Consider the following 23639-nt stretch of genomic DNA (forward strand, 5'->3'; position numbering starts at 1 on the left):
GGAGGTAATCTTGGTGCAATGGAGGCAGCAATTGAAGGAAGAGTGGCAGAGTGGGAGGGAGTGTGGACAGAAATGAGGTTGGAGATGCTGGAGAGACCATAGTGATTAAGCGTGTGGTATAGAAGATCAACAGGTAATAAATAGGTCAATACCAAAAGATTGACATTCAAAAAGTTGACAGGGTCAAAAGGTACAAAAGGTTGACAGTGCAAAATGTCGACGTACATAAGGCCGAAAGGAACAAATAGTCGACACAAAAAAAATGGTCGACACATTTATTTTGTATTTTAAGCCTAATTGTAACCCTCCATCTAGTGCCTAACCCTAACCCTCCCCCTGGTGCCTAACCCTAGCCCAATTGTCTAAACCTAACCCTAAAATTTTCCCAAGTGTCTAACCCAGTGGTCTCCAACCCATAGCTCGCGAGATACAGTAGCTCGCGGACATAATTTGGGTAGTTCTACTAGCTGCAGTACTGCTGAGTCAACTAGGAGTAAGTGACCTCTGACAAAGCTGTGGGTGGAGGGACGGGGAAGCACGTCAGGTGATTGCCATAGGGCGACACAATACGTGAGTGTGACGGATACCATCTGGACATCACAGGAGTCGACTGCATTTGTGGCGAGTGACTCCTGTCCAGCCCTGCCGAGAAACCACACAGCTGCCCTGCCTACATCTTTTGCTTCTCTACTGTACTTACCTCTTTGGAGCTGGCAATTAAAAGTGAAATGTGCAACAATATCACTGTATTAATTAAATGCATTGTTGTTTTCTATGAAACATTTTTATCATTTTGATTAAATGATCTTTAATTTTTCGGTTATTAGCCAGTTTTTCTTTTTTCAAAAATGTTAGTAGCTCTTCAGGAGGTTTCATTTTTCTTGAGTAGCTCACATCTCAATTAAGGTTGGCGACCACTGGTCTAACCCTAACCATAACCTCTGGCAGCTTAACTCTAACCCTCCCCCAAGTGTCTAACCCTGACCCTTACATATCCCATGAAGATGTGGCCAATACATTAGTAGTAGGTGTGTATAAAAATGCTGTAAATTACCATTTATTTTTCATCTGCTAGAATGGTCGCTGTCTGTCCATGAGTAAACCTCATCACATATATGTATTTTTAAAAGAACTTGTTTTCAAGTAATATCACTTCTTCAACTTGGAGACCGATGAGTATTCCCAATGGGAGATAGTGTAAAGGGAGAAAATCTGCAACTGACAGTTAGCTGGTACTGAGTGGAGACCAGTGGAATGGAGACTTCAGAGCGGGCTGTGAAGGGTGCGAGGTGCCGGTCCATTGCCAGTGTTTTAACGCCATTGCAACGGCAACTCACACCCTTCGCGGCTAATTGGATTGACCCCTTTGAGTCCCAGGGATCGGGACCTGTCACCTAAACTTGGTGGAGAAATATCAGCCCTATCTGGTCAAGCTTTTTGAGACCAATCATGTTCCTAAGGTACTTACCAGAGTAATAGGTTGCATTCTCATGGATATTAGTTCAAGGCTCCATTGTGTGTGTTGCCCCATATGGGGAAGACAAAGTACTCCAATGGTAAGTGGTACACATTCAAAACTAAAAAGTTATTAAATGAAAATATACCTACCAGTATAGTGGTAACGATGTAGGTCCTGTTTTGTACCCCTATGGATTCATTCCCTGCTTGCGCATCAGTAGCTAATGGGATAAGTTTATCATCTTCATTCCAAGTAGCAATCTGTTAATTAGAAAATAAAATGTATTGTCAATGAACATCTCTCTTTGTTTTGTTCTGGGCCATTAAACATGCAACTGAATTTTCTAAGGCTGATGCACTCTACTTAGTTCTAGGATAGTCTGAATTTCCCATCCAGGTAAGAATGGAAATCGATGCCATACATTTATAGTATTGTGTAATGATTCAGTGCTTCTTCTGTTGGTTTAGAGACATGTTTAGGGATAGTGTTTTGTGAGTGGGTGTATTTCACAAGAGGATTTAATACCGTCAATAAATGAGAGGCAGTTTTAGCCTCTCATCTAAGGACCAGTAAAATTATCTCATGTGTACAAATAATCTTATAGAAGTTGTATGCTCATTTAAAATGTTATTAAGGTTTAATAAGACTTCAGTCTATCAAGTTCAAATGAATCTAATTTTTCTTGATTTAATTATTGCTACAGATTTGTTTTCTGTATTACATCAGGTCTCAAGTTAAAATCCTGCAGAAGTAATGGCCTTGGACAACTAATTTATAAAGGTAAACTTGCTTATGCACAGGTAGGATAATCCAAACATTACGACATTGGTTATCTTATTATTACGTAGATCTGCCTATATAGTCTTTATAAATACTGAATTACTACTCAGTGCAGATTGGTGACCCCTCTGTACTTAGAAGTATAAGGTGTATGGAAATGGCCAAGAGGCCAAGTTGGATTTTTGTCTAGGAAACCATTTTTGTTTTCAGAAAAGTTGATATTACACTAAAAATTACTATAAATAAATAAATAAATAGAGATTAAACATGACTTCCATTGCACTCAAAATTACCCTACAATAGGATTACGTCAAAGACAGGAAGAAAGGCTGGATGACATGACAGTATGGTGTCAGGCAGTGGTAAGTCCAGATAGTAGGGGCAACTATAATGTTGAAAATGTTTCTAGTGCATAAAACACAGAATAATCTAAAAAGGCAACAAAGTCCTTTGCCCAATGTTTTCCTTGCAGTAAACATAGTATAATGGCTGACAATATGACTCTTTGTCATCATTAGTGACCATAAGACCCTGATAACATGTATTCTGTATGTACTTTATTTTGGTTTAACAGGGTGATTTTCAGATGGTCAACAGGGTTGACAGCAAGTTTACAGAAATGCCCAAAGGAAATTAAAAGTAAGGCTTTATAGTTAATTTTTATGAAGCGATCCCATATCTCCATATTTATTTATTACCAGTTATTTATATAGCGCACACATATTCCACAGCGCTTTACAGAGAATATTCCATTCACATCAGTCCCTGCCCCAGTAGAGCTTACGATCTATATTCCCTACCACATGTGCGCACACCTACACACTACAGTTAATTTGTGTATGGAGCCAATTAACCTACCAGTATATTTTTGGAGTGTGGGAGGAAACCAGAGTATACAAACTCCACACAGGTAGTAACAGGGCCATTTAACAATAGGTTAAAGCAGTTGATGTCACAGATATCTAATGCTTTTACCAAATTCATATGAAAGCGACAAACACAGAGACAGTGCATCAGAGACCCGAGTTCCATTAAGGTGCTGTGGATGCATGATGGTGAGTGGGACATTCGTACACCACTAACCGCAGCCCACATCCAGATTGAATGTGGGACCATGCACCTAAAGATTATCATGAAAAGTAAACCATTACCTCTCAGTGGCCACGTTTCAATTCAATGCAATATTGAATAGCCCCGGGAGGAGCTCCTGAAGCTATTCAATTCAACGCAATATTTGGTCAGGCTAAAGGATTTCCTCTCGCATCCCCCTGGGATTTGTGAGGAGAAATCTGACAAAAGTACCGGCTGCACGGTTGTTTGCTGGCTTAGCACTTTAGTTGGAGAATGCCAGTTTTCGCGACTAAACACCCCTGTCAACTCACGAGAACCGACATTCTCCGGCATGCTGAATTGAATAGCTACGGGAGCTCCCTTCCGTGGCTATTCAACATCGCATTAAATTGAATCACGGCCATCGACTCTGAACTGTGGGCCTAATTCAGAGATGGACAGTATTGCACAGCTACAGGGAAGGGCCTAATATGCTAAAGTGCAGGAGGTGTCTGTAGGAAATAGACACCTCCTGCATGCATCTGCAATCTGGGTGCAGCATTCGTAGACGATGCCTCGGATCACCGGTCAAGATGGTTGCTGTTTTGATCAGGCAGCGTAAGTTGATGGGGTTGTGTATGAGATCCCTGTGGTAGGGATGCCGCTGGTCTAAATACTGACAGCGGCATCCCAACAGTCAGAATCTCGACACCCATAAGGATAGAAGGTAAGATTAAGGGGTCTATTTACTAAGCAGTGTTAGGAGACAGAGTGAAAAGTGATAAGGTGCCAGCGAATCAGCTCCGAACTGTAATTTTTCAAACACAGCCTGAGATGACAGTTAGGAGCTGATTGGCGGGCACTTTATCACTTTTCACTCTGTCTCCTAACACTGCTTAGTAAATAGACCCATAAGCCTTACCCCTAACCCTGCCTCCCCAGTACCTAACCCTGACCTCCCTCCCTAGTGCCTAAGCCTAACCTCCCCCTCTCCGCCCCTAAACCTAACTCTCCCTTCCCAGTGCCTAAACCTAATCTCCCCCTGGTGCCTAATCCTAACCCTCTTCCCTAGTGCCTAACCCTCCCTTCTAATGCTTAACCCTAACCCCGCACCCTAACCCTCCCACTAACTCCCGATACTTACCTTTGGGATGCCGGCAGTCGGGATTCTGGTGCCGGGATTCCAACACTGTTGGGATTTCGGTGCCAGTGCTTCGCCCGTCTGCATCCCACAAGCCAGGATGCTGACTACATCCCAGTTGAAGCCTACTCAGCTTGGTCGTCGTAATTGGACGTTTTGGAGAACGGTACTTGTGTCCACCCCTGCTCCATCCCCCAAACACAGTAGCATGTCAATAATGCTGCAGCTAAGAGGGCACTGTGAGCAATCATGTAGGACCCGTTCTGCAAATGCGCAGACCCCCCACAGTCGGAGATGTACATAAACCATCGGGTTTGCATACATCTCTGAATCAGGCCGTGTGTCTGCTCATCCTATAGAGCAATAGCTGTCCACAATTTCCCACATCTATATAGTGGTAGAAATACAAACAGCCAATATGAGACTATACGTGTGGGACCCACTTTTTATATCCAAAATACTGAACCCTGAGAGGGGTAATTGTTCCAGCTCGGGACATTGCAATCTATCCTAAGAAAGTTGTACCTCACAGGAGGACAAAAGGCTGTTAGTTCAATAACCACCTTGTTATTTGTCAAAGGAGCCAATTCGTATCACTGTTATTCATAGTATAAACTAATGTCCCTGGTAGGCGTCTGTCTTCTGTCTGTTCGGGCTAATATCGAGAACCACTAGACGGATTTTGATGCAGTTTTCACTATCCTATAGAGCATTTGTCGAAGAAAGTTTAGGTGTATGAAACATTAATGTATGACAAAAGGGAGCTGGGCAGTGACGATTTTAGTGAAGCAAGTCAATGAAAAAACAAACGTCAAAGCGCTTTCTTCGCTTACACTGCTTAAAGATTTATTACAACGATGGTCTTTATTTTATACCGTATAGAGATTAATACGTATTGTTCGGTTTCTCCAAAAATAAATTTATTTAAGCTCCGTTTACTGATACAAATTTCAGTTTTTCCATTTTTTTGTCCGTTCCTATTTCATTTATGTGAAAAACGAGTGCAATTCCAGTATGGGGTATTTTTACTAAAGTGCGGGTTTTTAGAAATGGTGTTGTTGCCTATAGCAACCAATCAGATTCTACTTATCATTTATCTAGTACCTTCTATAAGATAATAGCTAGAATCTGATTGGTTGCTATGGGCAACATCTCCACTTTGTAAAAACTCGCACTTTAGTAAATATACCCCTAAGAGTCTGCTTTGGCATGACAATAAGGCACAGAGACAGACACTTAAAGTGATTGGAGTTGATCTAAGTGGAGATTGTTTTACTCGTGGCCCTTTTGCGTGTCACTTCAAAACTAAGGGGCTGATTCAGAGCCACTCGCAAACGCACAGTGCTCGCAAGCGGCTCGATCTTACTCCACTGCGCATGCGCCGCCTCCAGCGTGCACGAGACCCGTCCACCAACTGCAGCTCAGTCGTTACGGGTCTCCCTACAAGACGGGGCGGCTGTCGATGGTGAGTGACAGCTCGCCCCGTTTTGTAGGCGGGATGGGGGGTGGCTGCACAAATGCAGGCATTTCCTTAGGAATGCCTGCCATTTGTGGGCGGCCCTACTGACATCACTATTGATGTCAGTAGTGGACTTCCTGCTCTATTAGAGCAGGAAGTCCACTCGGGCTTGTGGGATCTGAGACCCTAACACAGGGTCTCGTCGCAAGCCTGATGGTAGCGATAATCACGACTGACTCCAGGCCGCTCGCACAAACTTTGCGAGTGGGCTGGAGAGAAAAAAAAAACATGCCCTGATTCAGAGCGAGTGCTCGCCAGCAGTGAGCGGCTCTGAATCAGGCCCTAAATCTTTTCGTGTTGAAGTCAGGAGGGAAAACAACTAATGTTGTCTACCTCGGATAAAAAAGATTATTGATGTAAATTCAATGTGAAGCCTGGGCGGGTTGCTAGTTATATATAAATGGCTAACACTATAGTCATCTTTATGAGTACAATATATGTTTTCTTTGGATAATGCCAACTTTTTCCACATGGTCATTATGTATTGCTCTTACCAGTTAACTGTGTCTAAAACACATTATCTGTGCATTAATTGTTACATTGTATACACCTGTTGTGATATACTAAATTGTATAAAAATGGCTTGTATAGTTACTATTTTAAGCAAGAATAAACTCAGATCATTTTATTTACAGAAGTGTGCTCTGCTATTTTCTGCCTCATGAATTCTACAATGGATATTTATTAGTGCAGATCCCCTTGATGTCTGCTTAACCACATTACTGCTCAGTACCACCATCCCCGTCATTTTCTATGAGAGCAGTGGACTGCAGTAATTTACCAACAGCTAATGCTATCTGAAAATAGCGCTAGCCATTGTAGCCTACAGTATATGTAGGTTTTGTTTTCGCTGGCAATACTATAGGTAGACTGGCTTTGAACCCTGCTGTAAGGTGATAGTAAAAGCTATAATTTTACTTTTCACTCTTCACCAGGGTGAGCTTTTATTGGAGTTTGTCTCCCATCAAGAGGAGTTTCATAAATAGCTGTGAAAAGTCATTGCTTATCGCTGTTATATGAGCTGATAAGCAATGCAATTTTTCAGAGGCAAAAATGCGAAGGGCTTTAAATAGACCCGCCCACTTGTCTCATGGGAGGAATGGTCCGTCCCATAGTCCATATTTATGTCACATAAACTTTGCATGGTCAAGATCAGATTAATATCTAAAAACAGCATGGCAGTAGGAAGAATAGAGGTTACAGAAGAGGTTTGGTCAGCAAGATAAAAAATAGTTGCCCTTTAACCACTTGGCATGTGATGTGACCAGAGCCAGAAGTGCTTCAACGGGCAAAGTCGCATAACATGTGGCCACGCTGGCCCGCTGTGTCCCCTGGCTTGTGCAGAGGAAATCCATTCTGCACAAGTGCAGAATGGATCTTCGATGACTCTACGGACCCCCCTGCAGTGATCCGGTGGTCTGTGATTGCCACATCACTGCCGGAAGAGATCAGCTGCAGCAGAGGGGAATAATGATCACCCCCCCCCCCCGCCTTGTTGTGCTGTGCAATAAGGTGAGGGGGCAGAGCAAGGCCACAGGGGTGGGGGGTAATGGGGGGGACGGACTTTTGACACTGGGGTGGTATCTGTGGGTTATATAGCCCATAAAAATATTTTCTGGCCTGGGGAAATATATATATTTTAAAAAAGGTACATATATAGTGACACATGGGGACTGAGGGACCTTAGGGGTGGGGGCTCTTCCACAGGGATATATTACCACTAGGGGGTGGGGGTTGATAATGCTGGGGTTCTTTTGTCACTGGTGGGAGCTATTTCTGATGGGGGTGGGTGATATTATAATGGGAGTTGGGGGTGCAAAACACTCCCTAGGTATATTTTTTAAATAAAATATTTAAATATATTTGCAAAAATACTTTTTAAACTTTATTAAATAAAATAAAGAGTGTCAATTTCTGAGCAGTTTTTGGAAAAAAATGGTCAGTTGAGTGGTTAAAAAGCATTTGATGCTGTAGCACAATTCTGTAACTGACTGGTGTACAGGAACCGTGCACTGGCAACTGTTATTTTGGATTCAGAAGTAACGCCTTTGTTGTGTTGGTGGGGAATACTGCATAGGAACAGATGAGTATAATACAATGTGAAAGCCTTATTGTGTAAGCAGCTTCCAATCACTTTCTGTTAGTCTTTGGTATTAGGAATAGCTGGTGCCTTATCCCATGAGCTGTCCAGTTACAGGGACCAGAGTCACGGAACAATGTCACAGAGCACATTAAAAAGGTGACATCAAGCCCAGAACCTGTTGTGTTAAAAGATGTGAACCTTAACGGACAGGTCTAAAGTAAGGAATTCATTGAAAAAGCTCAATGGAACACTTGCACAAACATATGTAAATATACTCAATTTCTTTACAGAATTGATGATATTTTAAATTGTATGTGGCAGGTTAGGAATTTTCCGTTGTACGTGCTGCTTTTTTGATAACTTATCAGTTATTAGCAGAAAGAATTTGCTTCCACAGATTGATCCCGAGGTTCACATGCGATTGATTCGCTTGCCAGTATTTATTACTCGCATATATATTTTAAATGAGTTTTCATTTGGGAACAACCTGTACTTTAGTGCCTAATGCTGGGCATACACATTCAGGTAAATATCAGAGAGATAGACAGACTACTTCTTATCTGACAAGTTGAAATCCATCATATATCACGGCCATACACTGTGAGATATGTCCAGGGTATGGCCACAATATCTGCGGTCCTCTTATGGGGAGAAATCATTTCCACGTTCCTCCCCTGAGAAGGTAAAAGGGAGCTGTTGGGCTGTTGTCAGATGCGGCAAAACCAATTATCGGATCTGTTGAACATGTTGGACGATTTTGCAAGTCTGACAGACCGATTATTACTGAGTGATCGCGGCAATTCACTGTTCAATAATCATTCCGATCAGATGATTGCTGGCCAATAATTTGACAGTGTATGTCCACCACAACTTCGCCATTCAAACCAATTGTCTGAACCCTTGAGCTCCCACGCTGGGGAAACCTACAGTTTGAGAGAACTTACAATGGGATGTAGTCTGGAAGCCGACGGTCTAAATGCTGAGCGCCGGCTTCCAGACTGTCTAATCCCGGCGTGGTACTAATGACAGGCGTTGAAAACTTGATGCCTGTCATTAACCATATGCCGGAAGACCGACGCCCGGCATACCGAACAAAGGTAAGCTGGGGGCCGGGCCCAGACAGCCGCAGGGGTGGGTGGGTTAGGTTTAGGGCTCTCATGGGGACTTAGGGTTAGGCACCCCCCCGGGAGGTTAGGGTTAGGCTAGGGTAAGGGGGGGTTTGGGTTAGGCACCCCAGGGGGGAGGTTAGGGTTAGGCATAGGGAAACCTATGTAACAAGTATCTCATGATAGCAAAAAACCACTATAATAATAAATTAGTGCTTTGTTTTTTATTTAATAAATGGGATATTATTATGAAACTATTCATTGTTCCATGTTAGTGAAACTGAAAGCCCAAATGTTAATATAATTTCCACTAAGTGTGTGTGAGTTGACAAGACACCTCAATCAGGCAAACATCTGTAAAAATTGGCCCGGCAAAACCAAAAATGCTTACAGTAGTCTTGCTTGCTGTACTGGTGATATTTTTTTTGTTAAACTGCTTTCATAAGCGATTATTTATTGTGTTGACAAAAAATAAATCAACTTCATTACTGTAATTGGGGCTTATCTAACAAACAGGTTCCAATGCCTCTAAGCAGTCAGCATCTAATTTAGGGGCATATTTATTAACTATCAGGGCTTGGTAACAATAGGTCTAATTTCTTATCACCGCTTACAGCGGCAATAAGAAATTGCTTATCGCCCAGATGTGTCAAAAAACACATGCAGTGATAGGAGCTATGATCAAGCTTTAGTAAATTCAGTATTTTAGCTGCCCCCATGAAAACATTTTGCAGTCAAAAACGTACATACATACATAATATTTGCAGGTACTAGCTGGAAACGAGTGTTTTGTTACAAATATTTTTTGATAATTATGCCCCTTAGAATCTGATGCATTGCTGTGTGAACCTCACTTACTCCCAACTGCTAATGTGGGAATAAGAAGGATTGTGGACCTGTGGCCCTGGCAGAGATGAATTCTCCCAAACCTCAGTTCTGCTAATTTTTGCAGACTCTATCAATACTACCCATCATGCTTTGCAAAATCTATGTGTATTGCCTCTGTGCATCGCCGCAAAGAGCTTTGCCAGGCACGGGTAATATGGGCTACGTGGCCTAAGGTAAGTAGGTGTGGCCACACCATCTTTACAAAAAAAAAGTGCCCCTCAGCATGGGGCAAATCTGGGTGGGGGGGTTCTGTGTGATCATTACCTCCCCCCAGCCAGAGCAGACGCAGACCGCTGCTGCTGATCAGTGGCAGCAGCCTCCGTGGTCCTACCGCAGCCCAGTACACAGCAGAATGTGCTGGGCCAAGGAGACACAGACTGTAGCCGCTGACAGGTTGGTGGAGGAAAAAGGGTGGTGGACCTGGGCCCCCTCTATCAAGCCTGTGCCCAGGTAATTAGTACCCGCTCCTCTCGGCCCCTCTGTCCTGCCTTTATTACACAAAATCACACGCTGGATCAGCCGAAATACAATAAGTTTACGTTCTATTATAAAGCGTTTAAAACCATCTCAATGGCATTTTTTGTACCCTACACACCCATACTGTAATAAGCCTTTTGAATAGTGAATTGTTTTGTTTTTTTATGACAGCATAAAGGTGGGAAGTCAGACAGTTAAATACTGTAAGTCAAAATAATGGGTTAAAGAGTCAAACCAAGGGCTTTAAAGACTAAAAGATACAGAAAAAAACACAGACACGCATACACCAAATGAAAAACACTATTAAAATTAAAATATACAATCACATGACATACTTTAAAGAACATAGGGCCTGATTCAGACCCGGTCGCGAGCGCTGAGCGCTCTCAACCAGGTCGATGGTGGCCCACAAAGCATGCGCACGACGGAGCCGACTCCGTCGAGCGCATGCGCGAGACTCGGCTAGCGACAGGCAATCAGTCGCTCCGGGTCTCGCACCAAAGGGGGCGAGCTGTCGATGTTGAGTGACAGCTCGCCCCCTTTGGTGGGCGGGCCAGGGGGGTGGCTGCCCAAATGGAGGCGTTCCCGAGGGAACGCTTGCCATTTGGGGGTGGCCCCACTGACATCACGGGTGATGTCAGTGGAGAGCTTCCGGTGGTCACCCTCAGCTATGTGAGCGGCCAAGAGGCCGCTCCAAAAAAAAAAAGAAGCCCGGCCCTGATTCAGAGCGAGCGTTCTGTCAGAGCGAGCAGCTCTGAATCAGGCCCATAATGCAGTCAGTTGACTAGATAAAACAATCAGTTATTTCAGTCAGCTATCAAGAATTTTTTTTTGTATATTTGCAGGTACATTTGCTGTATATGAAGCTCTAAACTTCATTTGTCCCCTCTTTATAATCTTACCTGTCTGATACCTTTATGTTTTAGCTCCAGCACGTGCAATGTATAGTTTGTCCGACGTCCCTTCTCATTAAACTGGACATTTCCAGACAACCCTTCCATTCGAACCTTATCAAAAGATACCACAATAATATAGCAATATAATAAAAACTATTTTAAACAATCAAAGATGTGTATTGTTTGTCATTAGAGTTTTACCTACTAGACCATCCCCAAAATGTTTTCTGAAACAATAAGTTATTTGGAAGTACTAGATTTAGAACAACGCATCAAACAGATGGAGTAGGCTTTAGTTCACATTACAGGGTACACCAAGATTTTTTATTTCATTTTTATAATTAAACACTTATGGAGTGGCAGTTACAGTAAGGCCAAATTCATAGTAAAGTCTGTATCTACTACCATCTAGTCAATGGTTGGTCACTGGTACTGTACACTGTAAAGTCTTCTACAAACCCATCCACTATAAAAGTTCCAAACACTTGACATACCAAAATAATATATTCAACTGATAATCCAATTTGGTGTAATGTTATTTTTCTCAGCTTGCGTTCTCCAGATTTCAAAAGTTGCAAAACTTCGGTTTAATTATATAATTATTATAATGACTGTGCTTCTCGCATCAATAACAGATGACTTAATGACAATGCTTGCAATAGAAAACTGTCCCTGCAAACACTTTACCCCTTTGTCTTTAGCTATTATGGGGGCTGAGCATAATGGGGACTGTGGTCTCTTGCACTAGTTTGCCTAACCGAAAGAAAAAAAAAACCTAATTTGTTAGACTTTACTTAAATTGCCCCTATGTTTTATAATTATCTACTATTAGTATAGATCTGTTTTATGCAGGTTTTCCCCTTACATACCTGTTGTAATGCTCTCTGTATGTCTATTCCCTGTCCCCATGGAACAGCGGGATTGGCCAAGCATTCTCCAGCATTACCACGACGGGAGATGTCTATCCTTTGTTTCCTTAGGTTCTGGAAGGCTTCATACATTACACGAACACCATCGTAAGTTAGGGCAGAGGTGTACTACACAAACAAAATGAAGAGCATTAAATACCAGCTTGACATTACAAAACCTGCAAATGCAATATATTACACATTATCACAAACTTTGACTAAGAGATGGGGGATGACCTCTCTCAGCCAATGAACGCTTAGCGGTGGGGTTTCCATGGTGGTATCCCGCTGCTAAGCTGTCATTCGGGAAGTACCGTTCTACTGAAAGGTACTTAAGTACATGGATCGGGAGTTTCGTTTTTTTTATTTGTCAAGTCCGTGGGATGCCTACTTTGGAACGAAGAGGACAGAACCTTGCATAGGAGATGGTGAGTATGGTTTATTTTCACAGGTCCACCATTGGATACTTTACCGGACAAGTGGACCGATAGCTACAGGGATATATAGGTGAGTATGTGTTCATGTTTGTGTTTATGTGTGTGTACATGTGTGAGTGCATGTATGTTTATTAAACTTATACTGTCACGGTGTGTGTGTCCTGTGTTTTTTTTAAACATTTTTTTACAGGTGAACTACAGGTACTAGTGGGCCCTTAATGCCCTGCATGCTGGTACTTGTGGTTCTCCAAGTACCAGCATGTGGGGCAGGCTTGCTGGGACCTGCAGTTCTACTTGTAAAGACAATGTTTGTTATTATTTATTTACACCACACCACACAATCAACCCGCCACCCACCGCCACCACGGGTGGCGGGGATAGCCCTGGGCTATCAGCCTGGGGTGCCCTGGAGAGGGGGACCCCTTTATTGGGGGGGTCCCCAGCTCTCCAGGGATCCCCGACCTGGGCTGACTAGCGGTCAGGGCTGATGCTGGCAGCTGGGGGGGCCTGGTGAAAGGGCTCCCCTGGCTGTGGCATCAGCCCCCCGCTAGAAAAAGTTTGGTGCTGGTTCTGGAAGATACAGGGGAACCCTACTCATTTTTTTACCCTGTATTTCCAGAACCAGGGCCGGATCAGAGCCCAGTGCTGATTGTGCAGAATACGGGGGACCCCTAACGTTGGTTGTCCCCCCATATTTTGGCAACCATAGCTGGTTCTGACTAGCCCGGTGCTTAAGTACAGGGGACCCTTACGTAGTTTGTCCCCTGTATTTAAGCACACCCAGCACTGGGTCACTAATGCTGGGGATGGTTGCTCTTTTTTGGGGGGGGGGGCACGCCATTTTTTTTTTTTTTTTTACACAGGTTTTTTTTTTACCGGCGGAAGCACAGACAGGTCTCACGGACCCCGTCGAGGTCTGTGTCAATCACAACAGATGCATGCAGCACAGATCTCCTGGGTCCATGTAACATGCAAATGGGCACCATAACTCTGACTGGCTTCCTGTCTGCCACTGCAGTGCCACACCTAGATGGGCCACATGTTTGTGCTGCCCACTTGTGTCGCTTAGCATAGTCATCCAGCTACCTCGGTGCAACCTTTTGGCCTAAAAACAATATTGTGAGGTGTGAGGTGTTCAGAATAGACTGGGAATGAGTGGAAATGAATGTTGTTGAGGTTATTAATAGTGTAGGAACAAAAAAAGGCCAATTTTATGTGATTGTAGCTGTTTTTTTTTTTTTTTTAAGAAAAATCCAGATCCAGAACATAACCCCGAAAACAAAACAGAGAGGGTGGGGTTTTGGCAAAACCAATCCAGATTCAAAACCAGGGGAGATCCAGATCCAAAACCAAAATACAGGGGTCGGCGCACAATTTTAAGTTGTACAGATTCAAAACCATAACCAAAACATGCAAGGGTGGTTTTGCAAAGCGAAAACCAAAGCACGAAGATGAATCTGGATCCAAAACCAAAACACAGGGTCCGTGCACATCTCTAATTATATGTTATATGTTGTGATATTTTCCTGTGCCCTGATGGCCAAGATAAGTGGAAATACACATGAAGAAGTGAATCTGCAGGCCTGGGATGTAAAAATCACAGATGTTTGCATAATACTGTTCCGTTGTATGGTTAATTAGGGGATTAATGGAAATTTTCTGCAAAGGTTATTTACGAATGTGCAAAACGCGTAGGTGCGTGCATGTGTGTGTGTGTCCCATTATCAGCTATTACTCCACATTCCGGTTCTGTGGATGCCACCAAAAAATGAATCTACGGAAAATGTATATGGGTTTATGGGTCTGACTAGAAGTGTGCACGTGAAAAGAATGAAAATGCCACTATAGAGTCTATCCTTTATACCAACTTCATTCACTTCAACTATTCTTCTCCTCCTAGAGTACAGCTCGGGTTAGCCTCATTTTGGTCTTAAACTAATCATGAAAGTGAGGTGATAAGATTACTGTCCTATTACATATATCACTTTAATGTTGGAATATTTCTAATAATCTCTCTTTTGGGAGATCCCTTAGGAGAGATCCAAGTGGCAAGTACACCCACATGTAATGACGTAATTGGGAGTACACTATAAATTCAGGAGTCTCCCAGAACATCTGCCAATATATGTAAATATATAAAATGGGCTTCCTCCTATTAAGCACACATGGAAGTTGCAAAAGGCATCCTAAGTCCTTCTACAGGAAGAAAAGGCTAAGCAGGAAGCAACCTTATGTAAATAATCTTATTCCATAAAAGTAAATCTCACATTTGCAAGTAGATGCATCACAAGACATATTCATGCCATGGGCACAGAGAAGAGGTGGGAGTGGTTACAAATTACCCAGCCCCGTGTCCAAATCGGTGTGACCACATCCCTTTCAGCAGGATGACGCACAGTGTAAAGAAAACCCCAGTATTCAGAACAGGGTATGGCTATTTCCTTTACCCACTTGGCCATGTCCACTAGTAACTAGTACTCAGGCCCGATAGACCTTCACATCTTCTACCCATCTGGTACCACCAAGAGATGCAACAGTTAGCACCCTAGCAAATGTTACCATTTTCACATGTAAAATCTATGCATATTGCTTAATCAGACACATTTACACATAACTTGGTGCAAGTGGCATATGCAAAATGAAGGCTCTTGTGCAGCACTTTTGTAAGTTACCTTTTATACTTCAACATATCCAAAATCCTTTGCTTTGATGTTGAAATCAGTCAGGGAAATATATGCCATTAACCTCTATGCCTATAAGAACAATGTCAAAATTGCAGGGGACGAGGTGCTTGTAAGTAAACAAGGTCTTTTTACAGATAACATGATTGTGATAAATAGGGCACTGTCCTAAGGCTGCTGTGCTGGAAATGCAGGAGGGTTAAACTCTTAGCACAGTTTGCCAGGTGAAAATAATGGTTGTCTATTAGATGGTCAAAAATAACTTTATATGTAGTAGACTGATGTTCCAGAGCAGTGAATAATTTTACAGAATTACAGTACAATGTAAATGGAAAGCCATAGATGCAGCTGAACTACATTTCTCCATCATGCCCAGCTAGCCACATAAACAAAAATAGAACATTGCTACCATTGTGGAGTGATGATTGACAGATACTGCCATTAAGTATTCCTAATGCCTCTTAAAACTATTATTCTCTAATATATTGTTTCATACATATGTTCTCTATAAGCTATGAAAATAAACAGCCATTTAGCCAGGGTTGTTTTAACAAATAAGATTGCCCTTGTGCAGTGGTTTGCTGCCTCCCCCTACCATCTGAAGGGAATGTAATCAGCATCCTGGCGTGTGGGATGCTGACAGTCTGCATACCGGTGCAGAAATTCCGACAGGTTGAGATCCCGGCACCAGTATCCCGACTGCTGGCATCTCAAAGGTAAGTATCGGGGTGTTAGGGTTAGGTAGCGGGGTTAGTTTTAGGCAATTAGGGTGAGGGTTAGGGTTAGGCACCGGGGATGGAGTCCCAAAGTTACCTGGCTGCCACCAATGCCATCATTTTTGCAATGTCTTCTTAAATATGTTTGTTGATTTGAAAGAAGGTATGATTAAACCCCTTTTCCATAGAAAACCACAGAAAAAGGGAATCTATACATAAAATTTCAGCAACATAGCTTTTTTCAATATTTATCTATATGATGAACAACTATTTCAAATATCCAGAGTTTTACCAGAAAGTTCCATTAACTAGCACAATGATTTCCATTAAACATTGAGTGGAGTTAAGATGGGGATGTAAGGACCTTGTAAGTAGGGGTATAGTATGCTGGTCACTCCTTCTTCGTCCAAACTGTATTTAACATTGCCTATATTGTATTGTGTATATAGTTTATGTCCCTTAAATGTTGCAAAGATATGTTGCATACAATGTTACTATTGTGTAAACATACTTTAATATGTCTCCTTGTTCCTGCATCTATGCACATCCAAAAATGTGTCACACTGAGTTGAATCCTGCTTTAGCAGACATGTTGGAGCCAAACATCACATGTTCCTACAAGTAAGCTGACGAGTGAGGGAGGCCCATGGGGGACACACTGGAGTTGTTGGATTTTTGCTATTACTGTGGTTTGTGTGTATTTATATACAATAAAAGGGTGCATCCTTCAACAACTATTTGCCTAGGTTACTTAACTTAAGTTGAGGTACTGGGAAGCCCAGGGGTGTAGTATCGCTATGATAAATTTTGCTATTTTTGGAAAAAAAAAACTTCACAAAGGGCCTCATTCAGACCCACTCGCAAGCGGCTGTCCGCTCGCAAGTGGGTCGATGGTGTGCATTGCGCATGCGCACGACGGAGGGAGCTCCGTGGTGCGCATGCGCCAGACGCGACGAGCGAAGGACTTTCCTACGCTCGTTGTGTCTGATCAAAGGGGGCGTGCTGTTGATGTTGATTGACAGCACGCCCCCTTTGGTGGGCGTGCCGTGGGGCGTGCCTGCCAGACGGAGGCGTTCCCAAGGGAACGCCTACCGTCAGAAGCCGGCCCCACTAATCACTCCAGGGCTTGTGGTCGAAAAACCCGACCACAGGCTTCTGGTCACACTGGCGATGGTCACGATGGTTAAGACCATCGCGACCATCATCCTGCACGCTCGTATGTGCTGTGGGTGGTGACCCACAGCTATACGAGCGTCCAGGAGGACGCTCCATTTTTATGGAGGACGGCCCTCATTCAGAGCGAGCGCTCTGCTCAGAGCGTCCGGCTCTGAATGAGGGCCAAAATCTGCTCACAAGAAACAGAGAACAAGAACCTCTTATCTGAGAGAAGCCTGAAGGTATAACAAATGGTCCAGGTGCCCTCTGTAATGGACAATAGGTAAACATGTGCAATGTACAGTGGCACTCACAGGGCTTGTAATCAATGTACAAATAGGCTGAGACTGAGATTTCACAGGCCCGTGAGAGCCGCTGTCCATTGCATAAATATATACAGTCAGGTGCATAAATATTGGGACATTGACAGAATTTTCATATTCTGGCCTCTATTCACCACCACAAGATGAGCTTTAACTGCAGACTTTCAGATTTAATTTGAGGGTAATTACATCCAAATAAGGTGAACGGTGTAGGAATTACAACGGTTTCTATATGTGCCTCCCACTTTTTAAGGGGCCAAAAGTAATGGGACTATCAACTCAAAAGTTATTTCATGCACAGGTGCGGGCTATTACCTTGTTATTTCATTATCAATTAAGCAGGTAAAAGGTCTGCAGTTGATTCTAGGTGTGACATTTGCATTTGGAATCAGTTGCTGTCAACTCTCAATATGAGATCCAAAGAGCTGTCACTATCAGTGAAGCAAGCCATCATTAGGCTAAAAAATCAAAACAAAGCCATCAGAGAGATAGCAAAAACATTAGGTGTGGCCAAATCAACTGTTTGGAACATTCTTAAAAATAAAGAACGCACCGGAGAGCTCAGCAACACCAAAAGACCCGGAAGACCACGGAAAACATCTGTGGTGGATGACAGAAGAATTATTTCCCTGGTGAAGAAAAACCCCTTCCCAACAGTTGGCCAAATCAAGAACACTTTCCAAGAGGTAGGTGTATATGTGTCAAAGTCAACAATCAAGAGAAGACTTCACAAGAGTGAATATAGAGGGTTCACCACAAGATGTAAACCATTGGTGAGCCACAAAAACAGGAAGACCAGATTAGAGTTTGCCAAACAACATCTAAAAAAGCCATTACAGTTCTGGAACAACATCCTATGGACAGATGAGACAAAGATCAACTTGTACCAGAGTGATGGGAAGAGAAGAGTATTGAGAAGGAAAGGAATTGCTCATGATCCAAAACATACCACCTCATCAGTGAAGCATGGTGGTGGTAGTGGTATGGTGTGGGCATGTATGGCTGCCAATGGAACTGGTTCCCTTGTATTTATTGATGATGTGACTGCTGACAAAAGCAGCAGAATTAATTCCGAAGTGTTTCGGGCAATTTTAAATGCTCATATTCAGTCAAATGCTTCAGAACTCATTGGATGGCGCTTCACAGTGCAGATGGACAATGACCCGAAGCATACTGCAAAAGCAACCAAAAAGTTTTTTTAAGGCTAAAAAGTGTAATGTTATGCAATGGCCAAGTCAATCCCCTGACCTGAATCCGATTGAGCATGCATTTCACTTGATGAAGACAAAACTGAAGGGAAAATGCCCCAAGAACAAGCAGGAACTGAAGACATTTGCAGTAGAGGCCTGGCAGAGCATCACCAGGGATGAAACCCAGCGTCTGGTGATGTCTATGCGTTCCAGACTTCAGGCTGTAATTGCCTGCAAAGGATTTGCAACAAAGTATTAAAAAGTGAAAGTTAGATTTAGGATTGTTTAGTTTGTCCCATTACTTTTGGCCCCTTAAAAAGTGGGAGGCACATATAGAAACCGTTGTAATTCCTACACCTTTCACCTGATTTGGATGTAATAGTGACAGCTCTTTGGATCTCATATTGAGAGTCGACAGCAACTGATTCCAAATACAAATGTCACACTTAGAATCATCTCCAGACCTTTTACCTGCTTAATTGATAATGAAATAACGAGGGAATAGCCCACACCTGTCCATGAAATAGCTTTTGAGTTGATAGTCCCATTACTTTTGGCCCCTTAAAAGTGGGAGGCACATATAGAAACCGTTGTAATTCCTACACCGTTCACCTGATTTGGATGTAATTACCCTCAAATTATATCTGAAAGACTGCAGGTAAAGCACATCTTGTTTGTTTAATTTCAAAGCCATTGCGGTGGTGAATAGAGGCCAAAATATGAAAATTCTGTCAATGTCCCAATATTTATGCACCTGACTGTATATATATATATATATATATATATATATATATATATTAGTAAGATGTCCTTTCTCTGCCATAATTATTGGGAGCTTCAATATGAACCCATTTAACAGCTCCAATCCTCACTGCCGCTGCAATCTGCACTCAGACGGATGACCCATGGTGGAAGAATAGAGGGAAAAAAGAAGGATGTGCCAGCTGTAGAGCCGCACTAAAACTTGTGTGGGATTAGATGTAGGGGAAGCAGGGACTAAGGGGCGAGACACAGGCGGACAACCCAGCATACCAGTAGATGGAGATGACCTGAAACATGACTGCGGCAGTGGAGGAACTCACGCATGTGTGGGTATGGAGGAAGGGAGATAATTGGTGACATAGGAAGAGCAGGTGAGAATAATAAAGTAGCGGCCATATCGGGATGAAGAATAAGGTAAAAGAGGGAGTTGAAGGAAATTGTGGAGGAAATGGAGAAACGAAAAGGGGGGAGGAGCAGTGGATGATGGAGAAAACAGAGGAACATATAAAAGGGGAAGCAAACAGACATGAATATATTAAGAAGCATGAATGTATTAAAAAACAGATGACAGATTACAGAATCAGGACATAATGCTGAAGAACCACGAAGAAGAGGGGGATAGGAGTAACTAGAAAAAGGGAAATAAACGGGAGGGGGGGTGGACAAAAGTGACCTGGTGAATGACGGGTCCAGAATAATTGTGTATAAACTATAAAATACATTTTGTGAAACATTCGCTGTTGTTACTTTATTTTATTTTATAGCTTGAATACCCCGAGGTCTATGAGGAATGGTTACTGTCGAGCTTAACTCATTACGAAAATGGACAATTCACCTGCTGATAACCCTACAAAAAAGTTACTTTAAAATTATGCATGATAACTTCTTTATAAAAGTAGTTTGTAAAAGGCATAATAATATATAAGATTTAATGTATAATCCTTCATTGCATACCTTGCTTTGGGGATTTTCCAGGGCACAGATAAGAATATGTTGAATAGTGGTATATAAATGGCAGTGAAATGGCTGCTTCATAAGACTATGAGTTCTGCTTAGATAAGTGGTATGACAGGTACATGCAGTGACTCATCGGTCCTTGCATGGGGGTGGTAGAAATTAAAACGGGTAACATTACTAAATACAGGATATGGGGAGGAACATGTCTCTCCCACGTGTTGTCAATGATAATAACAATCTTTCAAATGTCTGTTGTTATGACAACCTAAATAGAGGGCAGACCATGTTGTGGATGTGATACATGATAATATGCTTTCATATCCCTGTATCTCAATGTTGTCCAAATAGTAGATCACTTCTTAGAAATTGTGGGGGTTGCATATAAATATTATAAATATAATTTTACTGTACAACATATTATTTTAGTATATTACATGAATATGCAATATGTAAATATCCTGTGTAACGTATCCCATACTCGCCTCCTTTCTGAGAGATACAGGAGGCAAATTCCAAGTGACACCTGCAGAGGGTTGCCTCTGCCCCTCCTTGTGAGATCCAGGAGGATGCCCTGTTTGCCCAGGAGAACTCCCCAAACTTTGTGTGTCTCTTGGAATATCTGGGAGACACACTAAGTTCTCCTGGGAGAGCAGTACTAAAGCCCATGAGTATTCATATGATATTTTGTTAGAGTAGTTATGTCACTCTCTTAAAATATAATTTAGAACAGGGATGTAACTTGTGTCACGACTTGGGAGTCTATTTACTAAGCCTTGGAGAGAGATAAAGTGGACAGAGATAAAGGGCCCGTTTCATACCCATTCGCTAAGCAGCGGACGCACGCTATGGGCGATTGTCACCCGTCTACATGCGTATGCAGCAAAATACGCATGCGCAAACCAGTCACTGCGTCCGGGAATCGTGCGCTCGTAGTACACAGACTGGACGCTGCTTTGTGGGTGGTAACAGGGGAAGGTGCTTGTGAACCGGGGAGTGGATGTGCGAACGCAGGAGTGTCTGGGCGTCTTAATGGCGTTTTATGGGTGTGCATAATTAGCAAAGATGTGTCATTGTACACGTCACTTGTTTGTATTTCAGTCAGCACTGATCGCAGTGCTTGCGGTGGGGTAGGGTCTACCTCAAGCGCTGCAATCGCCTCCAATGGTAACCGATGTACCGATGGTTACATACACTTCCTAGAGATGACATGCGCAAGTGGGCGTCTTAAGACAGGCTGGTGGGTGTCTACATACACAAAGCGATCGCACGCCAAGACATAGTGGGCGTGCTTATGCCTTGCCGTGCGATCGCCTGCCAAGCCGTCACTTTGCCGAATTTGCATATGCTGGGAGCGAGCGTATGCATCTAACACTGCATGTAAAGTGACAGGAGCTGATTGGTTGGTACTTTATCTACGTCCACTTCATCTCTCTCCAAGGCTTAGTATATAGACCCCTTAGTTTTGAAAATGCTCTGTTATGGGATGTTTAACAGTCAGTGAAAGCAAATGATTTCCATGACCTGTATTAAGGCATGTGATACATTTTACACTAAGGACTTCATTGTCCCATTACAGTTATAGAAGCATATTGGACCCCCTCCCTCCCTACACATACACCAGCCACAACATCTATACTTGACTCCCAACCACAGCATATCTGGCCAATTCTCTGGGTGGGCCGTCCTTTCCCTTAAGTCCCCACAGTCGGAGCCGATGGCAGGACAGACCACATTATACAGATACAGTAGAAGCTTGACGCAAATTTTCAGCAGATGTAGCAGGAAAAGCAACAGCAAAGAAATGTAGTTATGGAATAAATCTAGAGCTATTGTGAGACTAAGGGGAGATATATAAAAGCTTCTAAATAGTGGGGGAGTGTGTGTAGCTTCTACCTATCTTTTCATAGAATGTACTTGATAAATGCTAGATAGTAGTTCATTGGTTGCTATGGACAGCTTCTCCACTTGTCTACTTTTCCGCTCTTTAAAAGTTTAAATATTTTCCCCTTATTCATAAAAGCATCACACAGATCATGACCTAGATGTGAATCAAACTCTTTACCCCAGCGCTGTGAGGCAGCCTTACGTATTGATCACTCGCATATGTGTCTGTATGGCGGTACCCATATCGGGAACCCGCCTATGGTTGATTTGACTCCAGCTAATGGCAATATGGCTACACCTACCACATGACTGAGCTTTCAGAATATTTTCCAGGTCCACTTTATTCAAAACATATCCCTGGTGGGAGGTAACATGAGCATCTGGAGGAAACCCATGTGCACACAGAAAGGGCTCTGGCTGGACTCAAATCCTTTTTTCACCAAGCTTTTAAAATGTCTACCTCCGCCATATTTAGCAAGTGAGTATACATTAAGTGTGGCAGAGTCAATTTAAACAACTGGCTGATAATAGTAGTAACTGCTTGCCTTTGGTTTCTTCCAGTCTACACGAGGTTGTTCTCGGCCGTCATAGGTTTTCCACTGCTGCAATATCTGAGACACCCTGCTGTCTGTGTAGTTGACCAGCTGAAATCCCGTCACATTAGCTCCTGCTTCTTTGAACTTCTGCAATTCAATGTCCATAAAACCCTGAAAGTGAACAAGTAGAATGTATGAACAAGGTTTCATATAGCGGTAAGATTCCCACCCAGAGTCTTCATGCATCAGCGTGACGGCAGTCTAATATCATTACTGTGTCCATTATCTAACTCTTAGCCTGTAGCCTCCTGTCGCTATTACATGCTGTAGTCACATAAACAATTACTCAAGTGTATAATATCTCAGAAAATACTGTGTGCTGCTGTGGTCATTTTGCTGATCTAATCTGCTATCAGTTTTTCTATTACCACCAACTTTAACTATGGCTACAGGCAGTGGAGCTGGTTCTGGGTCATACGCTTTTGGTGCCGCTTTTCTTCATGGCTGCAGCATTGTACTCACTTTCGTATGCTAAAGTGACAGTCATCCCAACTAAGGGCCTGATTCAGGTTGGATCGCAATTGTAATCGTGGCTGTGATTACGCACGTAGTCTGACAGTGATGATATGCTAATTCAATGCGATCGCTATGTTGTCGCAGCACTACAACATAAGGACGCTTACCTTACCTT

General features: G+C 42.8%; 1 protein-coding gene across 8 annotated transcripts in view; it reads right to left on the bottom strand.

The window, feature by feature from the left end:
* Positions 1-23639, bottom strand: part of GRIA1 (glutamate ionotropic receptor AMPA type subunit 1) — a 333609-nt gene that overhangs the window by 95571 nt on the left and 214399 nt on the right. For all 8 annotated transcript variants that reach the window (XM_088475695.1, XM_088475691.1, XM_088475690.1 and 5 more), the window contains exons 6-9: positions 22958-23119; positions 12269-12436; positions 11406-11510; positions 1609-1719 (exon numbers count right to left, since the gene is read on the bottom strand). In XM_088475695.1, the coding sequence (XP_088331821.1) occupies positions 1609-1719; positions 11406-11510; positions 12269-12436; positions 22958-23119 (546 nt within the window). The remainder of the gene's footprint in view (positions 1-1608; positions 1720-11405; positions 11511-12268; positions 12437-22957; positions 23120-23639) is intronic.

This window comes from Taudactylus pleione, unplaced genomic scaffold, assembly GCF_031769625.1.
Source record: "Taudactylus pleione unplaced genomic scaffold, aTauple2 ptg000176l, whole genome shotgun sequence".
Lineage (NCBI taxonomy): Eukaryota > Metazoa > Chordata > Amphibia > Anura > Myobatrachidae > Taudactylus > Taudactylus pleione.